The following is a 16,159-nucleotide window of genomic DNA, read 5'->3' as shown; positions in this document are numbered from 1 at the left end:
TGCAAAACCAGGAGTCAGATACAGTGCTTGACTCCAGTCATAGTCTTTTTAAGGAGAATGCTGTCCTGTGAATTTGGAAGTTCTGGAATTGCTCTGCTCAGTAATGAAGATGATTCTGAAGTACTGTCCATAGGAGGTGATTCCTTTCCAGAGATCTACTTTGTAGCCAGTGTAAAAAAAAAAAAAAAAAAACACCAGAGGTTTTCCTCCTCTGACTAGACTATTTGGAGAAAGAAGAGCAAAAGATGACTCATCAGCAAGGCCAGCTTAACCAGTTTGATCAGACTCTGGATGTGTTACGAGCTCTAGTATCAAAGCCTCTGTCTGCCTTAGATAATTGAGGCCATCTTAAACTGTGTGAAATAAATCAACCTTGAATTGTTAGCTTTTAGAGATGACCTTTCTCTTGTCTCTGAGTTTCCGGTGCTAGTAGCCATGAGTAGTTTTCAAAGTCAGATGATTTGTATGCTGTTTTGACTCTTAAAAAGTTGTGTGTCTTACTTAGGAAATGTAGTTGAAAGAAGCCTCTTGAGTCTGTTTATTGTGATGCTTTTAAAGAAAGGAAGTGTTAAACTGCTGCTCTTTAAAATGCTAAGCCTAGAAGTAGAAGGACTTTCCCATGTGTATATGGGGTAGCTTCTCATGGTCCTAGGTTCTTGTGTGTCTTCTCTCAGCTCAGGTATTGTTGGCAAAACTGGTGTCTTAGGTTCCTCTAAAGCTGATATACAGTAACTTGTTGTATCAATCTTTTATAAACCTGACCCTTTTTCCATGATGTGTTTGGCAACTGAAGCTGCTGATTTTAATTGTGACTCGGTTTAGATCACCCTATACCTTACTAAAACTGTACTGAGGTATTTTGGCAGACAGCTTCCTGAATTGTTTCTTAGTGTTTACTCTGCTTAATAAAGTTCATGGAAGTAAACTAGTGGCCTGTTCTTTCTCATGCAACCTTGGTAATGCATGTTTTAGGTGTAACCTTTAGGAGTTTTGTCTGAGTGTTTTCTGGTGGGGTTTTTCTTTTGGTTTGGTGATTTTGCTGGGTAGCTTTTGCTTCCGAAACAGGGGCCCAAAGCTGGTAAGGGAATTTCTGCCGGTGTTATGAATTACTTCTGGATGTTTCAGTTCTGTTTTGTCTAGGGAGCGGTTGACATGGGACGAGATACTACATTATAAGCATTGTGAGCTCAGAAGTAGAGGTTAGTTTGATGCTGTGTGTCCTGCTTGCCAACTAAAGTTTCATTAACTTTTATATGATCCTTGTTCCCACTTTCAGGTCTCTTAACTAGAACTGGGAACAAGGTCAATGCAGAAATTACGGAGTTACTATTTGGTAAGTGGGATGTACAGTATATACTAATCTTTGCCTGGAAGCTTACAAGAACTCTGGGGTAGCATTCAAACCAGTAGATGGAGATGGGATGTAGAATGAGTGTTTAATATTGAGCTGTAACCTTTTTAGTAAGTTAAATTGGAACACTAATAAAAGCCCAAACCTGTCTGGGAAGAGAATGTGTGTGTAGGGCTTTCTGACTTTTTTAAAACTCTACTCCCCTAATACAAGGTGAATACAGGAGAGATCTGAGCAGAGGTAGTATCTTAAACATTTACATAATCAGAATATTAGTTTTGATACCTTAGGCTACAGCATACTGATACTGAATAAATATGCATATAGTTTGCAAAGCCATCCTAGAGTTTCTACCCTGCTTCATAAAAGTTCAGACCACTTTAGACACAAATCTTAATATTTTTACAGGATTAAGCAGCGGTTGTGTTCAGGATTCTGTTTAGCTCCAAAGAACTGCTGTTCTTTTTTTTGTGAAGCTGTTTATCCTCAAAGTGGTGATTTCAGGTATCTTAACAAATTATGTGCTGTCGTTTGCAGGCTTGCTCGAACTGCTCATTTGTCTTCAGTTTGCCTTGGTTTGTGGATGGGGGTTGCTTTCCATGAAACAAAGCAAAGAACAGCTTGCCTTTGGAATGCCTTGTTTATTTTTTGCTGTCCTCTTTCTAAGGCTGAAATTCTCTAGTTAGTGCTTTTGAAAGAAAGTCTTAATTTAAAGAGAGGCATGTGAGTTGCTGTTTTCATACTTCAGGTGTTAGTATAATAATGTTTGTGTGAGGTTTTATAAAAGAAAGTAGAGGGGATACAGGCTCCTGGTCTCAGAGAAATATAGAAGAAGCAGTGCAAACATGATCTTTGTTGGGTATCAGTGGAGCCACGTAAGTAATTTAAGACATTTAAGTCAATCCTTCTTTTGGATATATAGATATGAGTTCTTGTCAGTGCTGTTATGGCTCAAAGTATCATGAAGTGTTCGTCTGGTGACACTGCTCTTCCTGATTGCTGTCAGCGTGGGGGAACTGTAATAATTGTGTAATAAATTTCACATATACTTCTACCAAATAAAGCTAGTAGCTGAAGAATGTTGCATCTTTGAAGTATTTACAGTCTACTTAAATATGAGCAAGAATAATAAAATTTTAAAAAGGCGATCTCTAAAACTGTTGCAATTGGCTTTGCTATTTATTCTCCTTGCAGTTTTCTGTGGCTGGTGGACCTGTTCTTGAGTTTGGAGGGTTTTTTTATTTTTGACTATCATTACTGACTCCAAGCTTGGAAGAAAATTTCTTTTAATACTTGAATCTGTTGTGATCTAGCATTTGCATTGGTTCTTGGGTATTTTGAGAGTAGTCTCCTGACTAGTTACCATACTCTTTTATTGGATATTAAGGACAGATGATGGCTTTCAAAAGAAAATAATAAGAATCTTCTTCTGCTTTGTCCAGAAATCAAAGTCACTTACTCCAGATTACCTCTTGAAGTTCTGGTCTGAATGTCAGATTTCTGTAGTCAATCAGCCTAAGGCAGATTTTCAGCTTGAATTCATGTAGACTTATGGCCTCTTGATGCTTTTGGTTAATCTCTGACATGCTGATGAGATAGACCTGCAGATGGTAATTTTAGTTCAGAGTTACTAATAATTAGAAACAGTAGTTTTAATTTGCTTTATATCATCTTTGAGTGCCTCTTTCACAGCAATCTGCTTTGCTGGGTGTAATTTTTTTCAGTCTTCTTCATTTGTGTAGTAACTTCACTGCAGTTATTTTGTTTGCAAACTGAAAAGTGTAGCACTTGCTTTAAGGAATGAAGTCAGCAAACTGTAAGAAACAGATTGTAGAATTTCATATCAAGATGGCCTGGCCACAGCACCACAGCACTAGCATCAAGTAGCTCCTGGAGAACTCTGGATGTTGCTAAAGTCCAGGTGTTTAGGCATACAGTGGTCAATCTTTGATACCTGTATTTCCTGCTTCTTCCTGCAGACTTTATTTGTTGATGTTTGTTACTACCTTTTGTTCATCCACTCTGTTTGTGTGTGCTATCGCAGAATGTAGAAGGTGTGAGTAGACTGGCAGGGATGGATTTTGTTGTTGCTTATGCTGATATCTGATGGTTCAGTTTTAGACAAAATTGCCACCTTCTTTGGTGAAATACCTGGTTCTATGCATGAAAACTTATGTGCAATGACTTATTTTTCTACTTCATAGGATGTACTTTAATCACATGCAGTGTTTCTTGATGAATTATTCAAACAGGAAAGGAATTTCATCCTTTTGTAAAAGGCATTCTCTGTTGTATCTTCAGTTGTCATTGCAATGTATGCTGAACTTAAACATTGTCAGAATTTTTCTGTTTAGTCTTTAAATTCATGTTATGTCCATATGTATTCTTAAAATGCTTACAGAAGCAATACTTTGGCTGAAGCTGGTGCTGTATCTCTTAAAATTCATTTTCCTTACCTGCCTTATCGTAATTGATAATATTAGGTCAGAGAGGGCTCTGTAAACAGCCATCTCCAAGAGTATGCCTGTCTTATTGCTGAGCTGTAACAAAATGGTTCCTTTTCACTTCTTTTTTTAATTTCCAGGAGTTGGATCATAGTTGTTCTGCTGAGTAATGGCTGGTTGTCTTTTAAGTTAACTTATTTCTACTGAGGGAATATATTCCTAACTTCAAACTGTCCTTTTTTTGGTCACCTCTGATGGAGGAAAAATCATGTGCTTCTTATCTAGAGTGATTCCTGAGGTTGTGCATTTACACCTCTCCAAGATGACAACAGCTTGATTTGTCATGCTGCAGGATGAATCATGTGTCAGGTCCTTTAGTGTAAAGACAGTTTGTTTACAATATCCTTGATTGATGTCCATATATTTCAAAAATTATTAGAATCATAGAATATGCTGAGATGGAAGAGGCCCATCAGGATCATCGATTCGAATTCCTGGCCCCATGCAGGCCACCCTATTAAGTGTTGTTCTTACTGAGTAAGACTTTCCTGTAAGACTAGTTGTCTATTAAGTAAGCCTTGCAGTGCTTCTGTCCATTTCTGTCCCCTTCCTCAGAGGCCCTTTGTCTTTAGTGCATTTGGTTGGTTGGGAAGCTGTTTATATCCGAGGAGAAGCAGAGAGGATCAGTGTCAAATGACTCTGCAGTTACTTCTGTTTAGAAGGCTCCTGGGTCAAGGTGCTTGAAGAGAACTACAACGTGATAGGAAAAAGGGTGTCTCAACTGCTTCCTCTTTACAATTAACAATCAGTGCTGAGTTGGATCCTTGTGTTTTAGTGCTCAACTTACTTGAGACCCCATTGTCCTAATGGATGAATCCAGCTTGCTTTTGTTTCATAAAACATCTGCCTTTGATAAGCTGAATTCTGTTGAATTACAATTTGATGGTGTTGCTCTAGGAAATACTTTCAAACCAATAGTTATTAATCCTGAAAAGGTGAAATCACTAGGATGCAATGATAGATATGTTATACCTCAAAATATTTATTGGTAGGTACTGTGAAATATGTGCAGGGAAGCTATTTTTGAGTAGAAAGATGTGATTTGCATCCCTGAGAGAGATACCATGGCCCTGTATGTCTCTGCCTGTTCAGAAGTTCTCACATGTGGCTTTCTTCATTAGCCATACTTGCTTTTGCTCTCAGACTCAGTCTAAAGAAAAGACCAGGAGGCCTTTCCATGCTCTGAGTCCTATGAAGTATATTTTTCTGTTGGTGCGTTTCTGAGTGTTACAGTTGAACAGCTGATCCAAAAGTTGCATGTGTGCACATACAGACAGGGAGAATTTAATATGTCAGCATTTTGGAATGCCTTACAGCACCCAAGTCTTCAGTTTGTGTTGGCTGGTGACAGCGGACTTGTGGCAGCAGTTTCTGTGACAGTGTCTGGTGCTCGGCTCAGACTGAGCCTCCGGTGTCAAACAGCCAGTGTTCATCCAACATACTGGGAAATATTTGAGCCCCTGATTTTTGAGAAGGGAAGATTTGTTTTGAATATACACTCAACACAGACAAACTTCTGTTTAACTGTTGGGATAATATGTGTTGGTTTTTTTTAATGTTTCTCTCAGTGACCCTGGTGGAGGGATTGAGATGTCAGAGTTCATACGAGAAGCAACTCCCCCTGTTGGCTGTAGTTCACGCAATTCTTATGCTGGGATAGATCCAAACAACCAGGTAAGAGTTAAAGCTACTGCGGTTGTTGCTTTAGTATTGCTGGCTTTGCAATCTGCAGATAACCTCTTCCTATTATTTTATGGGGTTTTTGGTAATTTGTATTAAACAATTTTGCTTTCTGTATAGAACTGCTTTATTAGGAAGGCATTGCATTCTCCCAGCAGTGTAACTTTCATCCCACCTTGCACTTAAATTAGAAATGGCTGGATTTTGAAAGGGAACCTACTGTCCCATCAGAAAGTTTTCCCTTTGGTTCAGTTAGCTTTCTTCTTATTTAAGTACCAAGAACCCACAGTGGAGGGATTCCCTTGTCCCTTTGGCTATCTGTGAGCCATTAGATAGCTCAAGCTGTATCTTCATCCTCATATTCTAACTTTGTCTTCCTCCCCCTTTTTTTTTGTTCTGCCATTTAAAGCTTAAGCTTGATAAATTTAAAAGCTGTATTTGAGGAGGCTTCTATTATCTTAGAATGTATCCACTGCTGATTCTCTCTTGTAAATGGCTTTCTGCAGGTTATAATTCCTGATAGTCCAGATTTTGTGGTCAAGAAACTTAGTTTGCTACAGTATAAAGAAAGATAAACTGCTAAAAATGGGAAAATGAAAACTGTTTGTTTTTGCATGTCCTCTGCAAAATGTTCACTTTTTTGATTCTTCAGTAGGATTGGGAAGAAAGCAATAAACAGGGACTCCTGCCAGATGGAAGTGCTGAAGAACGTGGCTTTATTACATTTTAATGTAACTTCTTTATGCTCTAGTTGTCTTGAATTTCACTGGGGAAGTTGCTGTGTTTCTGTATTATGTCTTCTAGGTTTATGTGTTCAAATTCCATAGCGTTGGAAGTGCTGTTCCTTCTGTTTGGCTTGTGCCATTTAGCTAGTTGTGGCTAGTTTTTATCAACCCTTCCTGAGGACAAGTAGATGAACTGGCCGAGCTGTACAGTTATGTTGATAATGAGCAGTGCAGCATCATGGTAAAGACACAATCTGTCTACAAATGACATGGAAGTCCTTGGCATGGTATTACAATATCATGTTCTTCTAATTAGCTCTCCGAGCAAGCAGTAGATAATGAAGTGCAGTGGTATGCTAATGTTGGTGTTTTATCTGATTCATGCTCAGTTATGCAGCAGAGATACTCTTGAGAGATTTTCCTTCCTTTAAAACAGAAGACATTTGCTGATGTTCAGAGGAGTAGGAAGCAGTGGTCCATGTAGGAGGATAGAAACATGATGCCCAGACTAGTTCTTTGACTGCTCTTTGAAAACAGTATATTCCAAACATAACAGTTTTAATATTAAAGCATGTGAAGAAGTTCAAGCTACTGCAAAAGAAAGTATAGCATTTAGAATGTATTTGTCCTAAAAAAATCAGTATTCACTGGTTCCCTGTGATTGAATGTGCAGCATTAGAAGGGAACATGAACAGTAACCATCTGAGTTCTGTTCAGGTTTTTTGTGTGAAATAGCTTTTCTGTGATGATGCATTTGTATTCAGTGACAGCATTCAGCAAAGCATGTTATTGAATGGAAAAATGTTGCAACATGACAAAATGAGTAGCTAAAAGTGTGTGTGACAATGTTGTGAAGAAAATTTGTTAAGCTCTTAGCTGCTTTTTCACACATGTAAAGCCTTTGTTCTTCTGTGCTATGGCTGAGTAGGATCTGCACGCATCTTCAGGTTACCTGAATTGCTGTGCTTACAGAAAAGAATGAGTAGAATTATGCTCTTTTCCCCAGAGTAATTTTAACTTGGAATTTTTGGCAAACAACATCCCAGTAAATATATTTTTATCAGTTAAATGGCCATCATTTTGATGTATTTTACATTTAGATTTTGCCTTTGAGTGCTCTTCCTCCATCTTATTTCTGACCAAATTCTCTTTAGCATCTCTGCAAGTAATCTCCACTGGAGTATAGGATATATTTAGAAAGGTAGATGGCAAACCTAAATGGTGACAATTTTTGTATGAGGAGATGCCATGCCTGCTGGTTTGCCATTGAATGTGAAATTAACTGGAAAAATATGTATCTTTTCACATGAGAGCAGTTTTTTGATTTAACTTAGTGTTTACTGTGTTGAACAGGTAAGTTTTATACTGAGATTGTGTTTTCTTTAAACATTTTAGGCAGCCAGGATTGCTGCATTAAATGTTCAGTTTTACAACAGCAGGTATTAGTGTAGCACTGCACTTGGACTTTGTTGCCACGTTAAGTAAGGAGAAGTCCTAGATTAGAAACTTTTAAAAATCAGCGTAGTAAGGTCTCCATGGACACTGACTTTTCAATGGAATAGTGCTGTGATGTAATTGGATGCTTAATTTACATGACTTTTCATGTCTTTGCAGTGGAAACAGAGTTAGAATTTTGGAGCACTGTGCTCCTGGCTGCTTTTGTGCCTTTAAAAAAACTCTCCTAGGTGTATAGGCAAACGCATGTGTTGCAGTATGGGAAATAACAATTGTTTATTTACTGAAGGTGTACAGCTTTTTACATAATTACCTGTTTCTAGGTTGGATCTGGATTATCTCGTCTGGGAACAGCAGCAACCATCAAAGGTGAGATTTTTAGCTACTTAAATTACCTTGCAGAAGCACTTCAAATCACTGTTATTTAGTGTGGTTCCAAATACTGTCTTTGTCATCTTGATTTTTTTTTTTCTTTTTTGAGCAAAATACACCGTTTACTAATTGGGGGAAGTCGTCTTTGGACATGCAGGTCATCTGACCAAAACATGAGGAGAGAATATTCTGGGGCCTGTATTCTACTTCCTGTGTAATGACAAGTTTTCCCTTTGCCTATAAAATGCAGAGCCAAAGGGCTGGTTGGGATAGACTTTTCTCTACTGTTTTAACTTCAGTGCAACCAGTTACGCTTCTGGTATTGTATATCAATGACTTGATTACTTCTCATTGCTTCACATCTAGCTAAAGTATTTTCCAGCCCTTGTGAACTCCTCTGAGATGAAAAGAACAATTTTGCATATTATGAATATTCTCTTGTTAATTTATCCAACCAATAATAAGGCAAAAAAAATTTTGAATTCAAATTTTTGTCACCTTGTTTTTTTTTTCTCCTTGTTTTATGACCATTACTAAGTGTTTTCTTAGTCTGCTTCTCTTTTTCTTATGGACAACCATGCAAAAAGAAATAGATATTTCAATAGAAACACCTTTAAGGGAAAAGAAATTTTATTGTCATTGAGTTCTGTGGAAGATAAAAGAAACAGAGTAGACAGTATTTGTATCTAAAAGAAATCTTGTGTTATTGTAATTATGTAGTTATTGTTATTTACCTATAAATGAAGAAATACAAGCAACAGTTTTTCATGATGAGTGAGAATGTAGATGTATGTGTTAATACTTTGAGCACTAGTACTCTTATTTCTTAAAATTTGCAGGTGATACTGACACTGCCAAGACCTCTGATGATATCAGTTTGAGTCTTGGCCAGAGTTCTAGCCTGTGTAAAGAAGGGAGTGAAGAACAAGGTAAAATTTCTTCTTCTCCATATTTAAACATGGTATTTTGTTACCAAAGACCTTTGCTTAATATGCTAAATAAATTAATGCAGTTTGTTGATACCCTTTCTTGGAATCTCTCTTGAAGTTCCCTGTTTCCTTTCTTAATTACTCAAGCTTCTGAGAAGTGTAATTTGAATGCTTATAACTTTATTCTCAGACTGTGTTCCTTTTCCTGGTATCCTCCAGCTGGTAATAAATATGTTCTGTCACCTTACTGCTGAAAAATAACTAGCTTACATTTCTTTAGACAGTGTCTCTTAGACTACAGGTGGCTTGGGGTTAATGGACTTCATTGTGGACTAATTTACTTTCCTTGCAAGTACAGACAGATGTAAATGTGGGCTTTTCTCTAAAGTAGATAACTCCATACAGAGCTCTGTGTTGTTAGAGCTGCAGACTGCTTCCAAGATGCAAGTTTATCAGAGCTTGGGGAAATTTTTTGAAAAAAATCTAATATGTAAGGAAACTGTTGCTTGTGTTCTGAAACAAAACATGACAAGTTTTCATTTAGCTTCATTGCCAGGAAAAGACCTGCTCAGACTAAAACAGTACAAAAACCAAAGGGAAATCTTTGTTTGCTGATTTTTCAAGTACTTGGTGATTAGGACAAAGTTAACTCTGAGAATACCACCTTTCATTTTTGCCAGTCTAATCACTAATGGATGATTAGAGCCATTAGGTGGATGATTCAATCATTACTGTGTGATTCAGTGCAGAAAATGTTTGAAATGGAGCATCACAGGTGGCCATGCTGTTGTAATAGGCAGCAGGGTTCTGCTACTTTCAGCTGAGTAGTCTAACTGTAAAGTCTCTGTAGTTGCATGTGTTCAAATATACTCTACAGAAATTTAACAACTGTACAAATTTAACTCGGCCTCTAGATCTTCTGTTTTTAGTGACAGTAGCAAAAGGGAAAGTAGCCTGGCTTTTAGTACTGCCTTCAGATGGACACTTTTACAAGGGACTACTTGTGATGGGTAACAGGAATGATTGTTTAAACCAAGAGCTACGAGTAAATGCTCATTACTTGCTTTGACAGCAAACACCACCTTTTTTTTTGAGGTAGTAAAACTCAATGATTTTATAGGGAATTTCATTATTGTACAAAAAGACATGTGACAGTGCTAACTGTGAACTTAATTCGTATCTGGTAGGAAAGGTGATTTTTGTTGGGTTTTTGGTGACTTCAGAGTTAATGGGGTTTGCTGTGTTTTCATTAACAACTTTGTTTACTGCATGTAGGAACCAAAACAAAAGTAAGGGTACTCTTTTATAATTAAGAAACTTCAGGATATGTAAAAATATTAAGTCAGACACACACAGTAGGGGAAGTTGGGGAATTGTCAGAATTGCCTTGTCTTATTAGTTGCTAGGGATAAGCTGGTATTGATAGTTTCCTTTTATATTAAAGGAAAGCTTGTCAGGTTTGCCCAGATGTTATAAAACATTTTTAAATGGTAATGTGATGAATTCACAGTACTTGCAGTTGGATTTTTCAGCTCATTTACTTTGTTATAAAGTTTCAAAGCAAGTTGTATAACTTACATGAACATTCTACATGAATATTTTTCAATATGTACTTAAACAGATTTGGCAACTGATCGGAAGCTTTTTCGTCTGGTGTCGAACGACTCGTTTGTCTCCATCCAACCTTCATTGTCCTCTGGACAGGATTTGCCAAGGGACAGCAGTGACAAAGTGTGCCTCTCGAACAACCAGCTTGTGGACCAGTCTAAAAACAGTACATGTGACACAGAAGTAGCTTCACTGGTAACTCTGCATTCTCATTCCTATAGAAAGGATCACAGACCACGAGGTGTACCAAGGACTTCTAGCTCTGCTGTTGCTTTTCCAGATGCTTCACTAAATGACTTCCCCCTTTATCAGCAAAAACGAGGACTGGATCCTGTCAGTGAGTTAGAAGCTTCCAAGCCCCCTTCTGGATCCCGAGAGTCTTTGGGTGAGAACTCTTGCATTTCAGGAGTTTTTCAATTAGATGACATTCTGAAAAGTAGCAGCCCTCAACCATTGACTAAGAGTGGGAAGAGCAAATCCTTGAAAGCAGACAAAAGCATGGACAGTCTGAGAAGCCTGAGTACTAGAAGCAGTGGTTCAACAGAAAGCTACTGCAGCGGGACTGATCGTGACACTAACAGTACCATCAGTAGCTATAAAAGTGAACATACTAGCTCAACACATATAGAAAGTGTCTTGTCAGAGCACGAGGAGGAGTCTCCTAGAGAAGAGAAACAGGATGGTAAGAAAAAAGACTGTGATGTCGACTCAGAGGATGACAGTAGTTCTACTACTGACAAAAGGACTAGTAGCGAAAGGACTGCTGTGGAAGTGAGCCCTCTGGGTGGTGTTCAAGAGGGAAAGGGTTCTAATGCATCCGACGAGATGCACAGCCAGAAAGGTCTTGGTGCCTCTGCTTCAGAAGAGGCCAATAAGAACCCACATGCCAATGAATTGACTACACAAGCTGACAGGCCGCATGGGAAGGCTGCTGAGCAGAGAGATGAGCAGAGTGAGAAACTAGCTGTGTTAGTAGATTTGAGAGCTTCTAAAGAAACTAGTGGAAAACAAAAAGAAGGAGATGTTCGACCAAAATCTTCTAGTTTAATACATCGAACAGCCTCTACCCACAAGTCCAGCCGGAGAAGGACAGGAAAAAAGCGGGCTAGTAGTTTTGATTCAAGTCGGCACAGGGAATATGTTTCCTTCCGAGGTGTATCTGGTACTAAACCCCACAGTGCTGTGTTTTGTCATGATGAGGACTCCAGTGATCAAAGTGACTTGAGCAGGACGTCAAGCATGCAGTCAGCTCACCAGTTCAGCAGTGATAGCTCTTCCAGCACCACCTCCCATTCATGCCAGTCTCCTGAGGGAAAATACAGTGCTTTAAAGACCAAATACGTTTCTAAAGACCGTGGGGGCATAGACTCTGAAAATGCTCACAAAACCCATGTAAGCTCTGAAGGAATTAGCAAAAAAAGATCTACACGACGGACTTCTAGCACAAACAGTGCCAAGAATCGTGCCAGAGTGTTAAGCCTGGACAGTGGTACTGTAGCTTGTTTAAATGACCCAAATAGTTTAATGGCACCAGGTAACATAAAACAGTTAACCACTTCAAAATCTGATTTGGAAGCCAAAGAAGGAGAGGTGCTAGATGAGCTATCTCTGTTGGGAAGGGCTTCCCACTTAGAGTCAGTCACTCGTTCTAGGAATAGCTTACCAAGCCAGGCTACATTTCCTGAAGGGGAAGACCAAGAATCAGCAAGTGGAGGTAAGTAAATGACCTGCCAGAAGTACCTTGTTATATTTTGTTGATGAGTCTGGTATCTATGACTTAAATTAAAACTATACTTGAGCATCCTCCCTGTTTCTGGACTCTTGCCCAGTAAAACTGAAAAAGCACTTCCTTCATAATCTCTTGAAAGATCTGCTGAAATGGGTGTTGAATCCAAACAGCTTTTACAAAATCTGTAAGTAGAGGTGTTAGGGGTTTGTTACCAGCAGTCTTCATTAGTTAGAGCTGTATCTTAAGACTGTTACTTGTGATCAAATCAAACCTGCTCCAAACAGGAGCAAACCTCCTTTGTACTGAGTAATACAAACTACTACAGCCTCTCTGTCATGGCTTGAGGTGGTATCCAGAAATAAAACCAATCCCAAACCCTTACCATGCTGCCTTTAATTGTGGATTCTTACAATGGATTTTACTTACCAAGCTGAATTCTCCTAGGGAATGGATTTTTGTTTAGCCTTGCCATTGCTGGCTAGACAGTCTTGTTTACTTTATATTTTTGGGGTTTTTTTTTGTCTTCATTATGTGAACATAATAATCTCCCAGTGCTAGAGAGGACTGTAGTTTCCTCTTATTTTCCCTAACTATTGTTTTGCTTGGTATAATGTGAACAATAAGCTACTTGGGGTAGCTGTTAGTAATACAGATTAGTAGTGGCATTTAAAACAAAATTTGGAGCTCTTAATATTTTTTTTTTGTTTATTGCTTGTTATAATGTTTCTTTTCTTGGTTAACTATACTGACTGGAAGGCTTTTTGTGTCAAGGTAGATAAGTATCTTTAAAATACATTTTCAGAACAGTATGAAGTTGCTAATTAACTCAGTTTGACTTCTGGAATTTTCAGAGGCAAATACCTACCAGATAATCTGAATCTGCACGTCTAGGTGAATAAACCTAGAAAATATAAAACCTATTTTATAAATATAAAACTGTATTTTATATCACGAGAGGTATTTTTAACAAACTATCACAAATTTGACTGTTCCTATTATATAGACTGACTAAACAAAATACAGTGATTCATCTTAAAAAGACTTTTCCAGCCCACAGTGAGATAAGCTATATGACCAGTAGTAGGGTTTTCTTTTGGGTTTGTTTGGGGCTTTTTGTGGAGTTTTTTTTTAAATTTGTGGTGTGTCCCCCAATATTAACAAAAGAACTATAAAAATCAGTACAAATAATGTCTGGGAAGGAAAAGAAAGTGTGCCACAGTGAAGTTCAGCTGTATATTGATTATTGATCAAATTTGAGTGGTTTACAGTTAGTTTAGACCTATTTATATGCCTTCATTTTACTGATATATGCAGGTTTATTTTGCTTGCTCTTTTATTCCTAGTAACAAATTTTTGCAGTAGCTTTAACAAAAGAGTCAAGGTCGCTCTTCTGGTACTAACTCTACAAACAAAACACTTAATACCCATTCTTCCTAAAGCCTTGTTAAAGTGGCAGCTCTTCATGTCTACTGAGAGTAATTTGACTTATAAAAGGTCTCCTTTATGTATTTACCATTTTGACTCTATGCTTTCCTAGCACAAAATTTGATTTCATTTTGTTTTGTGTTATTACTGCTTAAAGCTGTTAAGATTCTCTTTATGTGCAAAGGAGGATTAATATACATTACCTTTCAGAACATGTCAGACTTTATATTTGCTTACTACTTGTCAGTAGTCTGAAAGAATTAATGGAAGACAGATGCTGAATATGATGAAGTATTTTGATTGCTCTTATGAAAAGGTTTGTCTTCCTCACCATTTCATTCAACACATTTCAAAGCAGTCTTAAAGGTACAAATCTGTAGCAGCTTAAGCAGGAAGGGCTTGCTGTTGTTCTTGCTGGCCTGATCCATTTTCAGTTTAAAATTTAACATGCTGGTCATTTTGAAGTTGTTAGTATTTTTAATAAGTGGCAAGTTAGTATATTTAAGTGTCAAGTACCCAAGTACTTCTCTGTGGGTTGCAGGCTGTCTTTTAGCAGCAGTCTAGCATCAAGGTCTCCAGATCTGGTGATGTGGTGTGGTTATTAACACTAGCTGTATATTGTTTCTTCCTACCAAGAGAAAAGGAAGTATTTGTTTTATGATTGTAAGAAATTAATGTCAATCTGCCTTTTTTTTTTTTAAGCAGAACAAACTTATGACTTACTTTTGTTCAGCATTACTTAAATATTTATTCAGTCTTGTCTAGCACCAGGGCAGTAATTACATTGCATTTATCTGTTCATGGTCAGTCTGAGTAATTCTTTCATAGTGTCCATCTTTACTAGTTTTTCTCTTGTGTGGGTTTATGGGGATTTTCTCCCATAATTTATAGCTCATATTAAAAGTTTTGTAACATTTGTATCTTTAATTGTGGCTTTCTTCTTCAGGCTTACCCATGACTAATAGTAATGAGAGAAAATGTTGTAACTCTTTAGAATCTAAGTGCTTTATAGCCACTATTTCTTACTACTGAGATGTCTTCACCTTTTGGGAGGTTTTTCAAGATATACGTGTGTAATATAAATACATGTTGTGTGTATATATGTATAGCATTTTTTTTACAAAATTAAGAAATTATTTTATGTATTTGTTGTAGGTGAATTACAGAATAAACTTGATTTGGATTTTCATAAGATCAAAGGATATTGGTTGGATGTGATTTTTAGAAGTGGTCTGGTCCAACCTCCTGCCAAAATAATTATTTTATAATTTTATATAAATATTTTTAAATGTCTGTGATTGCTTATGATAACTTTCTGAAACAAATAATTAACAGATGCACTAAATATAACTAAAATATAGTAAATACAATAAACTAAAATCCTGATATTAATACCACCTCCTCTTTTCCAGTCAGCAGCTTTCAGTTCCTGTTTTTAAAATATGACTTAAATCACTAATTACAACTCCATTTTATTCTTCAGTCTTTAGAGACTAGAAATACATTCTTGTTTGTGTAACTGCTAAAATGTGTTTTGTAATGGATATGGCCTTTACTAATCTTCCACTAAGCAGGATGTTGTACAAACTTGTACGTATTTCACTTCTGCAGATACAACTTAGTAGTTTCATTTCTGTATTATTATGCCAGGAAGTGGTGGATGACTCACTTGCTGTGAGATAGTATGTGCATTTGAATAGTAATTGCAATTCATTGAAATGCAGAGAAACAGCATCTGAAGATTCTGAAATTAAGTGGATGTATAACAAAAAAATGGAAGATGTCTTGCAGTAGTTACCCTTGTTCAACTGTTCAGACTCCAAAAGTAGCTAGTGAATTGAAGAGTCATGGGTTAGTTGAAGTTGCTCTGCTCTCTAGTGATATTCTGGAAATACCCTCTTTGCACTGACCTGTGCCTGGTTTCTGTCAGATGTGTGCTGTTTCTGGATCGCTGTTTGTAACCATTTAGAGAACCACCATAATGCTGTATATAACACAGTGATGTTTTGTGAAACTTGAGCCAGCCTGAAAAGTCAAATCTTCTCTCCAGTTCTATATTAACTGTAAAAGATGTGCCCTTTAAGTTGCTGCTCTGTTTTACAGCTTGCCGCAATTTAAGGTTTATTTACTTCCAATTCTTGAGATACATACCCTTTTGTAAATAAAACTGCATGTTATGTGATGCATTATTCCTTCTGTATGTTGCATAGCAATATTGAAGTAACAGCTCATACTGTTTTCTGTGTTTTGAGGTCTGCAGTACATTCTACAGGCAGGCAAAATAGGGCTTTGTGAGTTTGGATTTGTCTTGTGTTTCATGTAACACATGGAAACCTGTTCACCTCTTCAGTCTGTGTGTATTTGTACATACACGCTTAGCA

At 37.4% G+C, this 16,159-nt stretch overlaps 1 protein-coding gene across 10 annotated transcripts in view; it reads left to right on the top strand.

The window, feature by feature from the left end:
- The window catches only part of PCNX1 (pecanex 1), an 88,023-nt gene that overhangs the window by 8,529 nt on the left and 63,335 nt on the right, over positions 1-16,159 (top strand). For 8 of the 10 annotated variants that reach the window (XM_063398694.1, XM_063398688.1, XM_063398692.1 and 5 more), the window contains 4 exons: positions 5,424-5,529; positions 8,039-8,084; positions 8,927-9,016; positions 10,638-12,338. In XM_063398694.1, coding sequence (XP_063254764.1) covers positions 5,424-5,529; positions 8,039-8,084; positions 8,927-9,016; positions 10,638-12,338 — 1,943 coding nt within the window. Of the gene's footprint in view, positions 1-1,276; positions 1,334-5,423; positions 5,530-8,038; positions 8,085-8,926; positions 9,017-10,637; positions 12,339-16,159 lie in introns of all 10 variants that reach the window. The other 2 variants (XM_063398695.1, XM_063398697.1) reach the window with 2 other exon arrangements.

The sequence above is a fragment of the Prinia subflava genome, chromosome 5, assembly GCF_021018805.1.
Source record: "Prinia subflava isolate CZ2003 ecotype Zambia chromosome 5, Cam_Psub_1.2, whole genome shotgun sequence".
NCBI lineage: Eukaryota > Metazoa > Chordata > Aves > Passeriformes > Cisticolidae > Prinia > Prinia subflava.
This window is presented reverse-complemented; position numbering and strand designations above follow the sequence as displayed.